The 16937-nt window shown below is 36.0% G+C and overlaps 1 protein-coding gene across 3 annotated transcripts in view; it reads right to left on the minus strand.

Moving 5' to 3' along the window:
* Window positions 1–13732, minus strand: part of NR2C1 (nuclear receptor subfamily 2 group C member 1) — a 39362-nt gene extending 25630 nt beyond the window's left edge. Inside the window, exons 1-4 of one of the 3 annotated variants that reach the window (XM_075748872.1) lie at window positions 13571–13732; window positions 11066–11141; window positions 6403–6510; window positions 1238–1468 (exon numbers count right to left, since the gene is read on the minus strand). In XM_075748872.1, the coding sequence (XP_075604987.1) occupies window positions 1238–1468; window positions 6403–6510; window positions 11066–11119 (393 nt within the window). In that variant the 5' untranslated portion in view covers window positions 11120–11141; window positions 13571–13732. Of the gene's footprint in view, window positions 1–1237; window positions 1469–6402; window positions 6511–11065; window positions 11142–13548 lie in introns of all 3 variants that reach the window. The other 2 variants (XM_075748868.1, XM_075748880.1) reach the window with 2 other exon arrangements.
* Window positions 13733–16937: the final 3205 nt, after the last annotated feature.

Below are 16937 nucleotides of genomic sequence, written 5' to 3' on the forward strand. Positions count from 1 at the left end.
TTGAAAGAGGATGTAATAGTGATTTATAAAAACAACGGAATCCTTTGTGGCTATTTCTTATAGTGCAAGAGACACCCAATTAAATAGTTCTCTCAGAAGAGCAAATCAACTAAAGTTGATGTTATACTACAGGGTATTACATAGACCAAAGCATATATGGTCTATATAAATAAAGTTGTTTAACTTTGGTGGCAGCTATCAAATATGATGGTCTCACTGCAATCTCCAGATCAGGACGTTGCTCTAAATCATCAACTCATGGGAGTGAAAGGATAGGCTCAGAAGAATCGTTATTTACTTGTCCAGTTTTTAGTATTTTTCTTTAAGCAACTGTTTCTGGCCATCATTTAAGTTTAAGATACTGGCCTAAATGGATTGTAGCTATCCTAATGTTGCCTGGCCTACCACACTGATGTATTTTAACAGCAGCATAAATCTACATGGGTAAAAAAATACGCAATAACTACGCTTTAGCTGAAGTGCAGTAATCTCCTACTTCATGCTGAAGGAGCTCACATCTCCCAGGTCTTCTGTGCACATTCTTCACACTATTCACATCGGTGCCATCCCATCCTTGCCATGGGAGGATATGGGGCAGAAAGCTTGGAAGTTGGAGGGTGAGGATTAAGGAAGCAGCACATACAACGTGCATGGGAGTAAGGTACACTGGAGACCAGTTTAGGGAGTTACAACCCTGACTAGTTACAATCTCGTATTAGTAAACCCAAACCCTTTAGTGTTATTTTTGCACCCCTACTGAGTAATGTACTTCCCTACTGAATAGTCTCTTGGAGAAATTATCTTGGAGAACAATTCAGAAAGCTGAACAGTAGTTACAACAGTGTACAAAAAGGAAAACAAGCAGAAGGAAATGGTAAGAGGTAAAGACAAGGGAGAACAGAGTATGTTTTCAACAACATAGGAAAACAGTGATGAAGCAGAAATAAAGAGGGACTGTTGGTATGGCAGGAGCTGGAAATGACAATAAAAATAACAATATTCTTTCTAATCTCATGAGCCAGGGTATAAATTTTCAAAGCAATAAATTTAAAGAAAAAAGAGAAAGTTTTTTTCTAATTTCTAAGTATCCATCCAGAGTTCTAATTCAAGGAAAAGTATATAGTTTAAAAAAAAAAAACAACTCAAAAAAGGAGAACCGAGACAGACATATTTGGAAATAAAACATCTCTTCTTATCTCATTTGAACCAAAATTATGAAATAAAGTGGATTATCTACCTGGATGTGTTGTGCAGATATATCAGGGGATGCAAAAAACAGTTGGTTGACACCTGCAGCATCTGGAGTTGCCAGGATAACTTTTCCTGGAGTGGAATCTTGTCTGGCAAGGATCACCTTGCTTGGGGTAGAGCCATCATGATTTGTTAAGATGAACTGCTTGCCTGCTGAGCTCTGATCAAGTGCTGTAACAATCTGAATCTTCTGGCCCGTCTGCTGATCTGTGACAATCTAATAATACATTTATCTCAAATTGTTATGGTAATTTAAGTTCACCTTTGGGGCCCAATCTGGGCACTTAAAGAAAACGGGAATTTTGCCTTTGACATTTGTGAAGCAGGATCATCTTTCCCTTCTGACACACAAGAGTGAAGCAAACTCAGGCAAAACCTTGGATTCTCACTGTATTTGAAACACATTTCAATTGAGGGTGTTTGAAGTCAAAACCTGAGCTCACACTCAAGTTTTAGAACTGGTGTGTGCTTTTACAACACTACCAAAACCCTTGACAATTCTAGCATCCAGAATTCGAGGTATGTCTGTAGCTCAGTCCAAGAACCCATCAGGTTATGTGAAATCTTAATTCTTGACTTCACTGCATACCATGTGAAGTGCTTAGCACCTCCTAGGTTTGGCTGCTTAACAAAAAACTTCTTAAAAACACAAATGTAGACTTCCAAGTGAAAAAAGTAAGCATCAAACAACAAAAAAGCAATAATCTTGTTGCACCTGTATATACATTTTAGGCTTCATTTTTGAGGGGCTTTTTTTTTTTGTTAACATATATATTCCTAAATCAAGTAAGTAAAACAGAATCTCCTCCCACCATTTTTTTTTCCTTCTTTTAAAGGAAAAACTAATTTTCATGTTTCATTTCCTAATCAAGTACAGACCTACAGACTGTTTCTTCCATTTTATCCCTATTTTCAAGCACAAATACAGCAGAACTTTATTAAATAATCCTCCACTGAACTCCATTTCTTGCCAACTTTGTCAGAAGATTATAATCCTCAGAGAAAATAATCAAGATTCCATATATATTCCATTATAAATCTAACTTTTAGTCACTTCCTGCCTTTCTCCATCAAAATGCCTGTATGGAAAAGTGCCTGGTTTATTTTGGAGACTAAGGAGAATCATCCTACACAAACTGTTTCCTGCAATTTTTGAATTACAGATCAATAAAATAGCTCCTATTAATTTTTTTAAACCTATAACCAAACATTTACATCCATCTATCCATCCCTAACATTTATATGGTCCTTATTACTGATAAAATTATTTCAAGGTCTAACTAGTAACTAGTTTGATGTAACCAGGGCAGCAGTATTAATTGTATTTTCTAGGTGGAGAACAGGGGCACAAAGAACCTGAATGAGGCATAATTTCACACAAGCCTTTATCAACTTTGCTATTGCACCTTCACAACTAGCTTATTACTTTTTCTAAATGTTCAATATACCTGAATTTGTTTCAAAAACCTGTGTATAGCTTACATTTTAAAAAGATAAGCAGTGAGAGATCTAAGTTATAGAGTATCTAATGTCAACAGTTATAAATCAAATATCGCCACTTTCAAATATTCAGAAATTACGAGTTTAAAAATACACAAAAGGAATGTGTTTCCTTCAGGTGGCCTTTTGCTATTAACATTTCAACCGATCAAATTTCTTTTTTTTTTCTCTGAAAAACACAATTAAAAGCTTATTTAAGAGAGAAGTCCAGGTAAAATGATAAAATTCCAGATGCTAAAGATATAAGAATGTAAATTATGATATTTGGGGTGTAAGGTGGGAAGACAATGCAAAACCCCCACAATAGTTATGAACATGATTAATACAGGGTCTTCCATTCAGTTTTCTCAGATATCCACATGTCCAGGACCACAAATGACTACAGCAGTCCCTTATTTTTCCTTTCAGTTCCTTTATGTTGGTTCTATATTCTTTAGAATACATACTTCTTTGCCCTTTTAATTCTCTTCTTTGCTTAACTTTCTCCTTCCATTCTGTTTTTCTTCATTTACAATCTTTACTTCTCCTGTGCCATTTCTGGCTATTTTCAAAGTAGCTGATGCTCCCTTCCCCTTCTCTCCAAACACATGAACTTTATTTGGATTAGCAGAAATCCAATGCATGTTATCCTCAGTAGGGTGCATACATGTACAAAAGCCAAACGCAGAATATTGTGCTGTTTCTTGAATTTCTAGACCTGCTCTTTGAAAGACAGTCTTATCTAAAATCTGTCTCCCTATCAAAACTTAAAAGTGCAACTATGTGTACATCAAAAAAGGCATATACTTCATCTAGTTAGGTTTATAAAAAGTATAGTATAAAACTAACTCAGAAACCAGCATGTTCCAAACAGTGAAGATACAAATTTGAACTAAAGTTGAAATTTATATATATATACACACACACATATATGTTAAATTATCTTTTTCCCTATTTTAGTCCAGCTTTGTAATTTAAAAAGGTATGCATTTGTGGATAAATATGGCAGGACAGTAGGCAAAAGACCCATTGCTACTTCACACAACTCCCTTCACCTCTTATTTAATAAATAGTGTCCCAATTCTTCAAATGGCTTCCTGCAATTCTAGGAGGATGCCCATATAGTTTTCACTACACGATATAGTAGGTATAGTGTTACGTTAATATCCGCACAAAGCTACTCAATCTGCACAAATGGTTTCTGCAGCTGTCAAGCATTTGACAACTGAGAGAGGCATAAAAGAAAGCAGTTTAAACAACTAAGCAGTCTGTCTGCAGCTGACCTCTGATGGCCATATACCTGCAAAAACTCCACCTAAATCACAATGGGACTCTGAAAAGTGGAGCAGTTCACCAAAGCATAACAACTTGCAGTACCTAAATGTTGAGATAAGAGAAAAAAAATAATCAGAGGGAAAAAAAAAAACCACTTATTTTCTCAAGGGGATCCATCAGGGCTCAGTGACAACACATTATGTTTCTTAATAATGTGAAACTCAGTATTGCTAAAGGGATTATATTATAAACCAGGAATATATTAATTGAGGATTGTTTGCTTGAAAAAATATACTTCCCCCATGTATTTCATTTAAGCACCCTGATGATAATGGAGGATAGTATTTTCCTTTATTGCTTTTAAGCCTTGGCCATTAACAACTTTTGGCTTCTATTTGAACATCATTTCAATAAATTAAATACCTCAATAATTCTGTGTTTCTATTTTAGGGGAAAAAAAGAAGTGTCTAAACACAGAGGACTGATCCACCTGTTTATAGCAGAGCCGGTTCTGATCAGAAATGTCTGTTTAACAACAAATGTGACATTCAACTTTTGTCCTAGAGAAATGTTAGCATTCCCTAAAAAGGGTGACTAATGAAACACGTTTTAAAGAACAATTTACTGAGGATTTTGTATTTCAAGATTTCAGATAATTATTGATGTGCATTTAACAATAATAAAATAAAGGAAAAATATTGATTGAAAATATAAATTGAAAATGAATCAATTTAACATTCATTTTGAACATTTTACTCAGATGTATTTGTTCCTACAAAGTACTTTACTCTTCAAATAAATTCTGCTTTAAGGAAAGTTTTCATCGCTCAGTTCTAATTTATTATTATTGATACTGGTGACATGTTTGTAGATGCCTGCTGCAGGAAGGATGCCATTCAACTGAGTGTTGTTCCACACATATCAAGAGACAACCACCGCTCCAAACCGCTTACCATCCATTTTGAAGCAAGAATCAATGAGCATGGTGAAAAAAGACAAGGGACAAAGTAGCTGGGTTAGAAACAAATGATCTTCCAGCTACATAAGACAATGAAAAACTATATAAAGGTCCTTGTCCCCAGAAATACAATTCTTCTATGTTCATTGTATTTGCAGTAATTACAGAGCCTAACCAAAAGTAGTTCTCCTCCCACAAAAAAGCTGACACAGAAGGGTTAGAGTCTGTCACTGGCTTTGAACCAACAGAGCTGTCCTGCTGTTCAACAATAAAGGCTCATGGGTTTATACGTCACTGTCCCAAATTCAGACCCTGGTGCTGAAATTACAGTAAATGGCTTCACACTATGGGGACATTATAGCATAGAAGTATTGACAATGAAAACAGAGGATAAAGAGATGGTGGTTAATCGATTTAGCATAAATCGGTTAATAAAGGGTACAGCTGTAAACAAAGCATAGAAAAGGACTGGAGGTAGCTGAAAGAATGAAGATCTACTGGATAGATAAGACTGGCACCATGACTGGAGCGCAGGAAGGGGGTGATAAAACAAAGCATCATATATGGAGGGCAGTTGCGAAGAGTCTTGGAAGGCAGGACAAAGCTTGAATGCAATGCACCGAAACAGGAAAAAACAGTGGAAAATACTGACGAGTGAAGCCAGCAAAAAAAAAAAAAAAAAAAAAGGGAGCCAAGATTATACTAGCAGCTGGCTCAGAGTGTTTTTGTATGCAACTACATATATCTGATAATATTTTTAAAATTTATTCTGCAGTTGGTATTTTTCTCTAGGATGAAATTTAAAAATAAAAAGTTTGCAAGGGCTTGCATTGACTTCTAAGGGATAAAATATAACATTCTATTCCCTAAATCCTCCTAATCTCCATATACACACATCTATGTTGATTTAACTGCCCACATTGCTAAGAACGTCCTATCTTTACTTGATTTGGAGATTATTACCTGGCCAGGCTATGAATTAGCATAGTGGGACATATAACATTGGTTGGGACAGCCAAAACCCAGCATCCTTCTCAGACATCAGGCTGCCTTGCACTTTTTCATGACTTGTATCAATGATACAATGCATTGTATTTCCCTCCCTCCCTGCTCCAAAAATGTAGAAATGTTCCAACAACTCAGTTGAATTGCCAAACCTAAAAATTATTCAGCTTTTAAAGAGCGGTATCATTACAGTATTGTGAAAAGTCTTTTTCTGTTCAGTCATTAGAGTATTTTTGTAAATCTTAAAATTCTTAGGAGAAAAAAAGAAAAACAAAGGGGGATGTTTTATTCCTGTTTATACAGAAATGCCAGCCAGGGCTGAATATTTACATTCAAGCAAATAATATGACACAAATAAGAAAAGAACCATATGTGAAAACTGGCAGAAATTAATAGTTCATCTCTGCTTTTAAAACATATCAGATGAAGCATACCTGTATACGTTGTGGTAAAGAGAGGCCTGAATCTGCAGGGACAATCTGTATTCGTTGTGCTATCCCATCCATTAGTGTTTGTGTAACAGCTCCCTGGGAATGGGTAATCTAGAAAGAAGAAATAAATGTAATGGATTGACAATGGATATACTACCCTTAAGGATGGATACACTACCTTAATGGATGAAACCTTAAGGTTTCACCAACTTCTGATTTCTCTGCACAAGGCTATGGAAAGTCTGACACTCTTATAGTATACAGAATGCAAATGCTTGTAATCTAATTTAATAGCTTAATTTTGCTAGTTAGAAAATTCTATTTATTTCACTGTTTTATACCCATTTTGAAATACCTTCCGATTTGAAATTTAGAAACATGTTAAGTAAATTCATTGTTGACAGCTCCATGTAAGGCAATTGAATATTTATTACTGTTGATGTTTATAAGAGATAATACCTTTCATCATAGCTCTGCTACATTCACGCTAAAATATTTTTACGTTAATGGCTTACTTAAAGTGACAAAACAATTTTTGGTGTGGAAACAGCAATTGACCTTTTCTGTTCTTCTGTTAAAGCAGCAAAAACAGAACAACAGAATTCTATACTGGGGAACTATCAAGAAAGTTAAGAGAAAATTAATTAAATGCATGAAGCTGGCAAACAGTGTATCTTAACACAAATTTAAATCTGTGTGAATGCTCTCAAACACAATTTGTGGAAGTGCTGTAATGATTACTGGTATTTTAAAATTCTTCAAATTATAGCCAAAGGTATATGGGAGAAGATATTATTCATTATTTGCCAATAAAAATTAAGAAGTACAGCTGCTATTTGCAGAGGCTTGATCAGGAAGGCCGGACTATTTGTAGTATAAAGGAAGTTTGTCTTCACAGAGTTTACAGATACCTTCAAACTGAAATTTTTGTCTTACATTCCTGAGTAACTCCCTAAACATTTTACAGTTCAAAACGTCTGGAACATCCTGCAATTCTGTCTTAATAATAATTCCCAGTATTTACACCATTATAAAAATGCTCCTCTTCAACTGTCCCATCCTCTCCCCAAGAATTAATATCGAGAATATATATCGCAGTAAAGGTACTGTTTCATAACAGGTTGAGAGCTTTTTCGCTCCCGATTTTGCAACCACACCACCATGTAAATGCTAATACCAGCGGAAGAAAGGAGGCAAGAACATGCAGCTGGAGGGGAGTATGACAAGGGGAAGGAGCAGTGGGAAAGACTTCCCTTTACAGCAAAAATACAAGCTCGCATCAGCCTAAGCTGATTTTGAAATTTTATCCAAAAAGGCATTACATTTGGTACCAGTCTCAGCTCTTATAATCTACTTACTCCTATCCCTTCAGCTTGATAGGTAAAACTGGTTGGTTAGTCATTCAGTGATCTGGAATAGGACACTGATGCAGGTTACAAAGCAGCCCAGTGAACAGACAGACAAACAAAGGCTATTCTTAGCATAACTCAAACCTTCAATCCCCATCTCCACAATGCTCAGAAGCAGATGCATCAGAGCAAATGAGAGTGGGATTACGCTGCTGGGGGGATCGCTTAAGCTGCCAGCATCATCAAAAGAAATGCTTGTCAAACTACTGCCCAAGCCATTTTGGAATACTGCTTTCTAAAAATAGATTTTTCACGAGGTTGAACACTTTCCATATTCAAACAATTCATCCCCTTCTTTGCTTAAGTAAAGGACAAAGAAATGTTCATTATACAGGAACATTTAGAGTTTGAAAGAGATACTTTCAAGCAGTAAAATTCTACATCAGTCTTTCAAATGACATAAACACATAGTGATTTATAGGCAATTCGAGTTTTATGTGAATTTATCTTTGCTTTACACAATAACCTACATATTCCAGGCCTTAAATGTCACAATCTACATGTTGTATAAGCTAAAACTGCTCTTCAACCCCACAAAGTGTCAGCTTGACAGCTTTACTTCTATATAGAATACAGTTTTTATTGCAGTTTAAAAAATACTGATATAAATAACCGCAGTATTTGTAAAAATTATATTTTGTATGTGTGTGACAGACTCTATTTCGACAAATATTTAGCTTTCCTCTGTTACTGTTACCTGGCAGGACTGTGTAAACATACCACCATATACTTGGTGTACCCAACCACAGAATAAAGAAGTAAGATTCTTGCAGGCTCTTGACAACTTCCCTATGTGAATCAAGGAATGTGTCTTGATGTAGTAATATGAATTATCTCACACTGAGCAAATGATGATTAGCAGTTGGCAGAATTTGAGAAAAGATAAACATTGTGCAATGCTCCACATAGGCAAGGCTATAAATTCTTTTTTTAAAAAGTCCTGCTTTTATGCAAAAAAAGTCCTAAATTAACACAAACACATTTGTGAACATCATAATAAAATAATTTGTGATAATTTTGTGTTTTAAAATGCTTCATGAAGAAGAATTAATATTATAAAGAAATCAAAACCTATGTTACAGAACACTTCTGACCATTATTTCAATGAGGCTCAGAAGCACTTCCCGTTCTCCTCAGAATGGGAACGCCTGTCTTTTTCCTTCCATGTTCTACTCATGTAAATTCTTCTTGTAAATTCAATTAAAACTATTTCAAGACAATTACAGATGCTAGCAAAAACACTGCTGAAGCTCCACAGACTTTAAAATATGTTTTTCAATGCTCACATCAAATAGGAACACCACCAAGCAATTACAGCTGGTAGATCACAGGCAGGTAGGAATGTAAGATATTACATGAAGGCCCCAGTAAGATAATTTTCTTGGCTGACTCCACCTTTCAGGCAGTGCATTCATGAGCACTCCACTCCTTTGGCAGTAATTTTGGCTTACAGAGTCCCGCCTTGCACTGCTCTGGGTGATACTTTTCAGTCCTTCTAACCATGTGCCAGGTTGGGCTGCACCTTGTACCAGATAAAGGAGCTGACCCCACTGGGAAGGAGAAGACCTTCCTCCACTATCCCATCTTTTTTTTGCTCCCAGTTTTGGCAACCACACAATGACACAGAGAGCTTACATGAGCAAGACTAGCAAGTGTGAGAATAAGTGGCTAAGAGAGGACTGGGGAATGCTTGAGCCACACTGCTGCCAAATAAGATGTGACAGTCTCAGGCTCAGCAAAACCTTGCTAAAAGACAAATCCTAATCTACACTGCTGGCAGAATGATATCCATGAAAGCTGTAAGGCTGCAGTTTCACCATGAACAGAAATAGCTAAGAGCACTCTGCAGTGTCGCACCACCACTCCCTCTGTCTTCTCCCCTGCCTGCCTTTGGCTACCAGCCATCTCCTTTACTCTGGCCCTGGTACTCATTAGAGCCTTCTCAGACCCTACTCAACTCTGCACTAACCCAGCAGAAAACCTTCTGTTTCTTTTGGCTGGGTTAGCTTGCTGCTGGTGTGGAAATTAAATAAGGTTAAGAAACAGAAAAAGGCCCTTCGCTTTCCCATGGCATTGAGACACTAAGTCAGCTGTCTCGTGGAATCACATTATGAAGTCGAGGAAAAAAACCCATAGAGGCTAAACACCATCATCACACCATCCTCTTTTCTGAGTCAAATGGACACTGCAGCTAGCTTTGACTGGCCTGTACTTTAAAAAATACAAACAAAAAGCCAGAACAAAACCAATGCAAAAAACAGGAAATACAGACCTATTTAGACTTTCACAAGGAATTACATTACCAAAACAAAACTACACTAGAGACGCCATTCTCACTTATAAAGAGGACGAGTACAGAAAGAAAACACCATACATCACATAAATCACCTAAGTCCTTTGAGATAGCCTTAGCAACACTCAGATGCTATAACAATAAAAGCTATAAGAATATATGGAATAGAATTAACCATCCCACCCCCATCCCCATCCCCAACCTTTCTGTGAGAGGAACTAAAATTACTTGAAAAATAAGTCTGTGTCTACACAAGAAACGAAGAGTGGATGTTTCAAGCTAAAAAATACCATTTATTTAAGATAAGTAAGATACTACTTTTATCTTACTGCTTTAAATGAAAAGCAGTACTAATTTTAAATAACTATGCTATAATTAATCTGTGCATCTCCAGAAGTTTCTCTGGCTGCAGTACACAGATTTTGCACACAAGTTACAGAAAGTGAAACCCAGAAGTTAGCAGAAACAAGAGTTCAATTTTCCTTTTGACTTATACCAAATACCAACAAATATTTTACAGTGAAGAGCATGGCAAACCTTTACTGGTGAACACAAAAATGACAAATGAAGCAATTGCTTAATTGGAAAGTAAAAGCTGACAATTTTTGTACTGACAACTCTTGATTGTAAATTCTGTAACTGAAAGCGAGCAAAGCAATGATACAACCAGACGCCTCTCTGAAGACCACGAGAGGCCAAAAAGCAGAGTTGAACAGCTAGTCACTTAATGGAAACACTGCTAGATTTTCCTTAGCTTCATTTCTGTGGGGCAAACTTTGGCAAAAAAGACTTTGCAGCATAATTTTAAAACGGACATAGTAAGTTCTTCTAGTCTTCCATGGGAGAGTCTCCAGAAGCTTTGGATGTACTAAAAATTATTTTCTCTTGTGATTTTGGTTTTTACATATGAGTCTGTATATTTTAATATTCAATGTTTCTTAAATAGGACTCAAAATTTATGTACCTCTCCCATTTGCTGTTCAAAAATTTGATGGGCCAGTTCCTCTATGGTTGCCATGATCTTTAACCACCAGAATTTCCTGTGAAAGAAAGGAAAGAAGATGCTTAACACCTACAGCCTCAATAGTAAAAATATCTTGGGGAAAATATAGCTCACATAAGTAAAGTATGTTCATAGTTGTCTGAAGGTGACATCCCCACAGAATTTAAAGTTTGATTATACTATAAAAGTAATAATTTATTTTCTATTTGTAAACATCTGTATCTTTTTACTCAAACAACTCACATAGAGACTTCCTATTTTTCCTCCTCTGCTTTCACAAAGAGCAACAATATAATAAACTTCCTCTGAGAACAGAAGTGTGTTACTGACCATGACATCAGCAGGGACATCTTTAACATCTTAAAAACTGGAACAGAGGTAATTTTGTTAATGCCAATCAAAGGGGGAAAAGTCTAACTTCTGAACTCATACTGATTTTTTTAGTATTAACAGGAGTGCTTGAAGGTCAATTTTGTAATTAATAGGAGGCATTACATTTAGAAAAAGATTCTGTTTTGTTATCAATACTGTAGTTACAGTGTATGAAGTCCAAATCTTCATACGAAGAATTTTGTAGGATTTAACAGCCACTACTACATTAATGCAATATGAAGCATTCTGATGTATGCCTTGTTTGTTTGGGCATCAATTTACAAATATTCACTAGGCAGTACTTAAAAGGAATACATACAAATTATAAAGCACCATAAATACTTAATTTTCCTGACAGAAATACATTGCTGTATTAAAAACAGTGCAATATCTACTTCTTATATGAACCAAGACACCCTTACACTAAAGGATTTGTCTATATAATAAATTTCCTTTGTTTCAAATATGCAATGTATTCAGGAGATACAGCCTTCTCATTGCAGACAAAGTTATAAAGATGTTTAATACCAACCCACATATTCCTGTATTAACGTAAGAATAAATGGTGTCAGTATAAAGGATTTTTTACATGGTATAAAAGATTGATTGATTAAGCAGGAATGGTGCTGTGTAGCTATGTAAAAAGCTAGACTGCTAATGAAAGTAATTACACACATAGAAAAGCTGTATATATAGCTAGTTGGTTTTCACCATTAAACTTTGCTAGAGCTTCTAGGAACTATCTCCCACCCCAGTGATCTCTAAACTTTCCCAATCAACTATGCAAATAAAAATGTAACTAATTTTGAACCTCATTCTGCTTATATATTTGGAGAGATCTCTTGTGACTAGGGCAAGAACTGCAGGCCTTTGAAGTGTGCAGTGGTATACTAAATCCTGATCGATGTAGAAAGGAAGGTTATAGAAATATTTGGGCACTGTAGACCATTCTTAATCACCCACCAGCCTGCAGCATCATTAGTTAAATTAAGACAAATATGAGACACATACACATAAAACATAGGAGACTGAAGCTTATAGTGAAAAGCATTATCTCCTTAGAAGATGTAATACATGTGAGCACCCTTGCAGAAGCGCTCTGTTAACCCACTTCTGCGTGCAATGAACTGCAGCACAACCACTACTCAAAGAGCACTCTCAGGTCAGGCAACATATCAGATGTTTTCTTCTTTTAAATAAAATACTTATTAGCAACAAAATATTGCACTGTTTGCACGCACAGTGCCAGAAATTAGTATATTTCATTAAAAAAAAAAAAAGCTAAAAAGAAAAGCTTAATGTCTTAAAAGCAAATTAGAGAACTATTTAGTAAGACAGACGCACTTTTGGGTAAGAGAGATATACTTCTCAATTTCAGTCATATTTACCAACAGAGCCTAGGGCTACTTTATTTTATGCTTTTCTAAAACTCTGAATGTTTCAGCCTGTGGAATTAGCATGTTCCACCAAGAATACCGCATACTAATTATTACTGCTATAGCTGTGTTGCACCAACTCAGCAGCACATGGAAATGAACAATGCAGTACAGTGAAAAGCTTAATTTATTGTTCAAAAGCTTGCAAACACTGAACTTGCACAGGAGGCAAAATATGGAAAATAACTTTTAGAAAAATTGACTTAGACATGAAAAATAAAAAAATTCTTCCTTATCATATCTGTGACACTGCAAAATTATAATTATTCTCTTTAATGTTCTCTGTCATACAATTACTTTAAATTAACATATCAGCACATTAACATTTTTGCCACAAACTCAGTAAATGAAAGATAGAGATCTGATTTCTCCAAGCCTCCATGAGTACTTTGGCCACAGTCTTATACAAGGAAGACAAGGATATTTTCTTTTTAATGTTGCAGACTCATTACTACATTATCCAAAACCATTCTGCCACCAAAAGGGTTAGCCCTAACCTATCTTTTGCCCTGGGTTTCCAGCCTCTCTCCCTGGTGCCAGAACTGGTACATGTGTGACTTCACAGCCAGCAGCAAAGTTTTATTTTTGTCCGTGTTAGTTCTCAGCCCAAGGAATGACTTGCACTTGCTATATTACCATGTAAATGCTACTGCAGTACCAGTGGTGGAGAGGATCACACCCTTCCACAGCAGCAGAAATTTATATCTTAAGCCATCTGAAGTCTCCCATACTTTCCCACAGCTCTGTAAATTGTTGCGAGGTGAGCTGGAGCTTAGACACACTTATTTTTTGATCTTACAGATGAACCTGGTGAAAAAAACAAGAAACAGCGAATGAAAAAAAGTAACATACACCCACAGGACAAAACAGGCAACATTTATGAAGTGGCCTAGCAGAGACTTCTGGTCCATAAGCTAAAGCACTGTACAATTAGGAGACTGACAGGGATCTACCTTCTTGCCTCACCCCCTATTTCTAGGAAGGGTAAAATTTTCTAATTTTAAGAACCAAAGCTATTTTTAAAAAACATGCAAGGAAAGCAGTACAGTTATAAAAGTTTCACACACATGAGCTTATTTATAGCTAAGCCTCGTATTCTCTAACGGAAATACTCCTCAGCTCGGATTCTTCAACCTCTTAGTAGATTTTAGCCCTCCTGTTAGCAGATATTAACCTTTCAAGTCCCAACACAGACCTAAATGGTGTCTCATCTTTGAGATGTTGAACTTTGAGTTCTTCAAGCTTGGACTGTGCTCTTTGCCACACTGCCAAAGCCTCATCAATAGCATGGGGAGAGTTTGACCAGTTATGGCAGAATTCTGTATTAGTGCTAACACCTCTCTGTAACAACGTGTCTCTCTTGTGAGCAAGACAAATGGCTATGAGAGAGAGCAGGTATTTTTACATTACTAATTCAGTGTTATCGAACAGCGCTCATAAAATATTGAAAATACTCAGCTCACTCAAATCCAGAATTGGTCACAGGTATCATTTATTCTTGCTGTTAGGAGCAATGGAAGTATACTCTGTTTTACCCTTAAGAGCAGTGGAAGAGGTTCCCTAAAAGAGATTCCCTGTCTTGTTGATGTATTATTTTTGCAGGAATCCTAAATTAGAGACAAGAAAAAAGTAGGGAGGAATTTGGAACAGTGAGTGATACTCAGTCACAACCTCCCAAGATGTACTCAGTTGTGGCAATATAGCCTAAATGCCCCCAAAATAAGCAAAACTAAAGAAAACCCAAAGGGCAGTGGTAAGCAAATCCTTCGACAAACTGTTTAGAATCAAACTGCTTTAATGGTGGTGACTATTAAATAAAACCCCAATCAGAAGAATTTTACTGGTCAAAAACATTTTATTTGAAATATGATTCTCAGAAGCAAGAAAGTAAAATCTGTGTTCACAAGAGTTTTCAAATCCAGCTATTTATGGACTTGAAGAATGTTACCTCTCCATTCAAAGCACCTCCAAGGAGATTTTTCCCAACAACTATAATCTTTAGAGAAAGACTTGTAAATGGCATAGCTCTCAGAAAAAAAAAAAAAAAATCAAAATCCCTCAAAAAAGCGTAACAAACACTTAAGTGTCCATTGTTGAGGGTCCACATAAGGACAGCTTTTAAGAATGTTTCACTGTATACCTGACAGTGTATCTTAGAAAAAAATAAATTATTCTCTTTTACCTACAAGTATTTAACAATAAAAATTGAAAAAATATGAGGGAAACTCATCTTGAAATGGCATAAGTTCTTGATCATAGTCATGAATTCACCAGCTATATGGTTAAAGTATGAATCCCATACATCCCAAACCTGTTGAGACACACAAATCTCAAACCAAAATAAACGCTTTTCAATTGCTTATCCAATCATTCTGTGCTGCTAGTTAGATCACCCCGCAGCTCAGAGGCACGCTTCTGCCGTGTCATCTTGGTAGAAAACAAAAAGACCAACCTTCAGAATCAAGAGGTCTGTGCTTTAAGGAATTACTTTGCACCTGCTAGTTAGTTCTCCTAAACCAGATGCAACTGCCCTCACAGCTAAGATGCACTAGTAAAACAAGTTAGCTTAAAAACTGAAAATTATTTAAACTAACATGTTTTACCTTGCAGTAAAGCAGTGAAGGAATACACATGTATTCAACTATTATGTTCCAGACATAGGGAAACTAACTCTCAGAGGTGTAAACCATTAGAGGTGAATTTTTTAAACTTTATCTAAAAGAGGCATCTGCTTCTCATTTGAACTAGACTTGTGTGTACAGAGGAGTTTAAGCATACAAACAAGACTGAGCTCTTACAATGAAGAGGACTCTGGAGAACAGGTTGAGGCTGTCCTACGTCTTCACGCTGTCTGAAATAAGCACAAGGAAACTCAACCCATGGATACAGAACCAGCTGTCAAAGCCAGACAAATCATCTGAGCGTGAGCATGTGGAGCATGCATACAATGGAAAAGGAATATTCACTTGAGTAAGAATCTGCAACTACTACGCCCAGACTACAATAAAGAGTTGCTATGTAAAACTGACAGTGCATTTTTAATAGTTTGTATCGACTATTAACATGTTGTTGCCTTAGTTCAGACTACTGAAATGAAAACACTAATGGTGTCAGTGTTCTTCTTGCTACAACTATTACTACTAGCAATGGAAAAATTTCTGGAGAGAAGGTAGTAGATATACAGCCTACACTAGCTCTTGGTAACTTAGAAGACAGCCCTGAAAACCATGTTGGTAATCAATAAAAATATTAAGCAAACCACCTCTGACATGTTATTATTATAACCTATACACAAAAATCTGTTGCCTAGAAAAATATTACAATGAAAGTATTGCAGTAGCATCAAGCGTGTATGTATGTGTATGTATAAAAAAAGTCCATTTATAAGACTTAAGTGGGATAATTGAAGTGACATAATTTGTTACCATACTTTTACAACTATTAAAAAAATGACTAACAGAATAACTAGGTTCTTTCCAAAATATAATTCAGATTGGTACCAACTGACAACTGCTACATCACAAAAGAGCTATGAAAGCAGTTTTTTAATTAGTGTTTACAACAGTAATAGATGCATTGGAAGAATGTACTCCATTTTTCTACATTTTCATGCATGCATTAGAATTCTGCAATTTGAGGCCTCTTTTGAAGTGACATTAATCATCCTCCAGATTCTTTTTAGAAAACCTATCACTTGAACAAAAGGAAGGGGTTATTAGCTCTTCACATTTTTGTGCTGAAGTTTTGTCATTCAAAGCCATCACTGAATAATAATAATAATAAAAAATATAGAGAGAGTTGGGTTTTTCAGCATGAAGCACCATTCTTCTGGTAAAGCCTTATTTATTTATTTCATTTGAATTCCATTTTTGAGGGTATTGAGCTTGTGATAACATGTTTTTGAGGGTATACTGCAGAAGTGTAAAGTTCTTGAATTATAAATGCTGATAAATCCATTTACAGAGAAGCTGTGAAACTTCAATTGCTTTGACTTGCAAATTGTTAAGATTAAAAGCTCAGAGTTA

This window comes from Balearica regulorum, chromosome 1 (genome assembly GCF_011004875.1).
Source record: "Balearica regulorum gibbericeps isolate bBalReg1 chromosome 1, bBalReg1.pri, whole genome shotgun sequence".
Taxonomy (NCBI): domain Eukaryota; kingdom Metazoa; phylum Chordata; class Aves; order Gruiformes; family Gruidae; genus Balearica; species Balearica regulorum.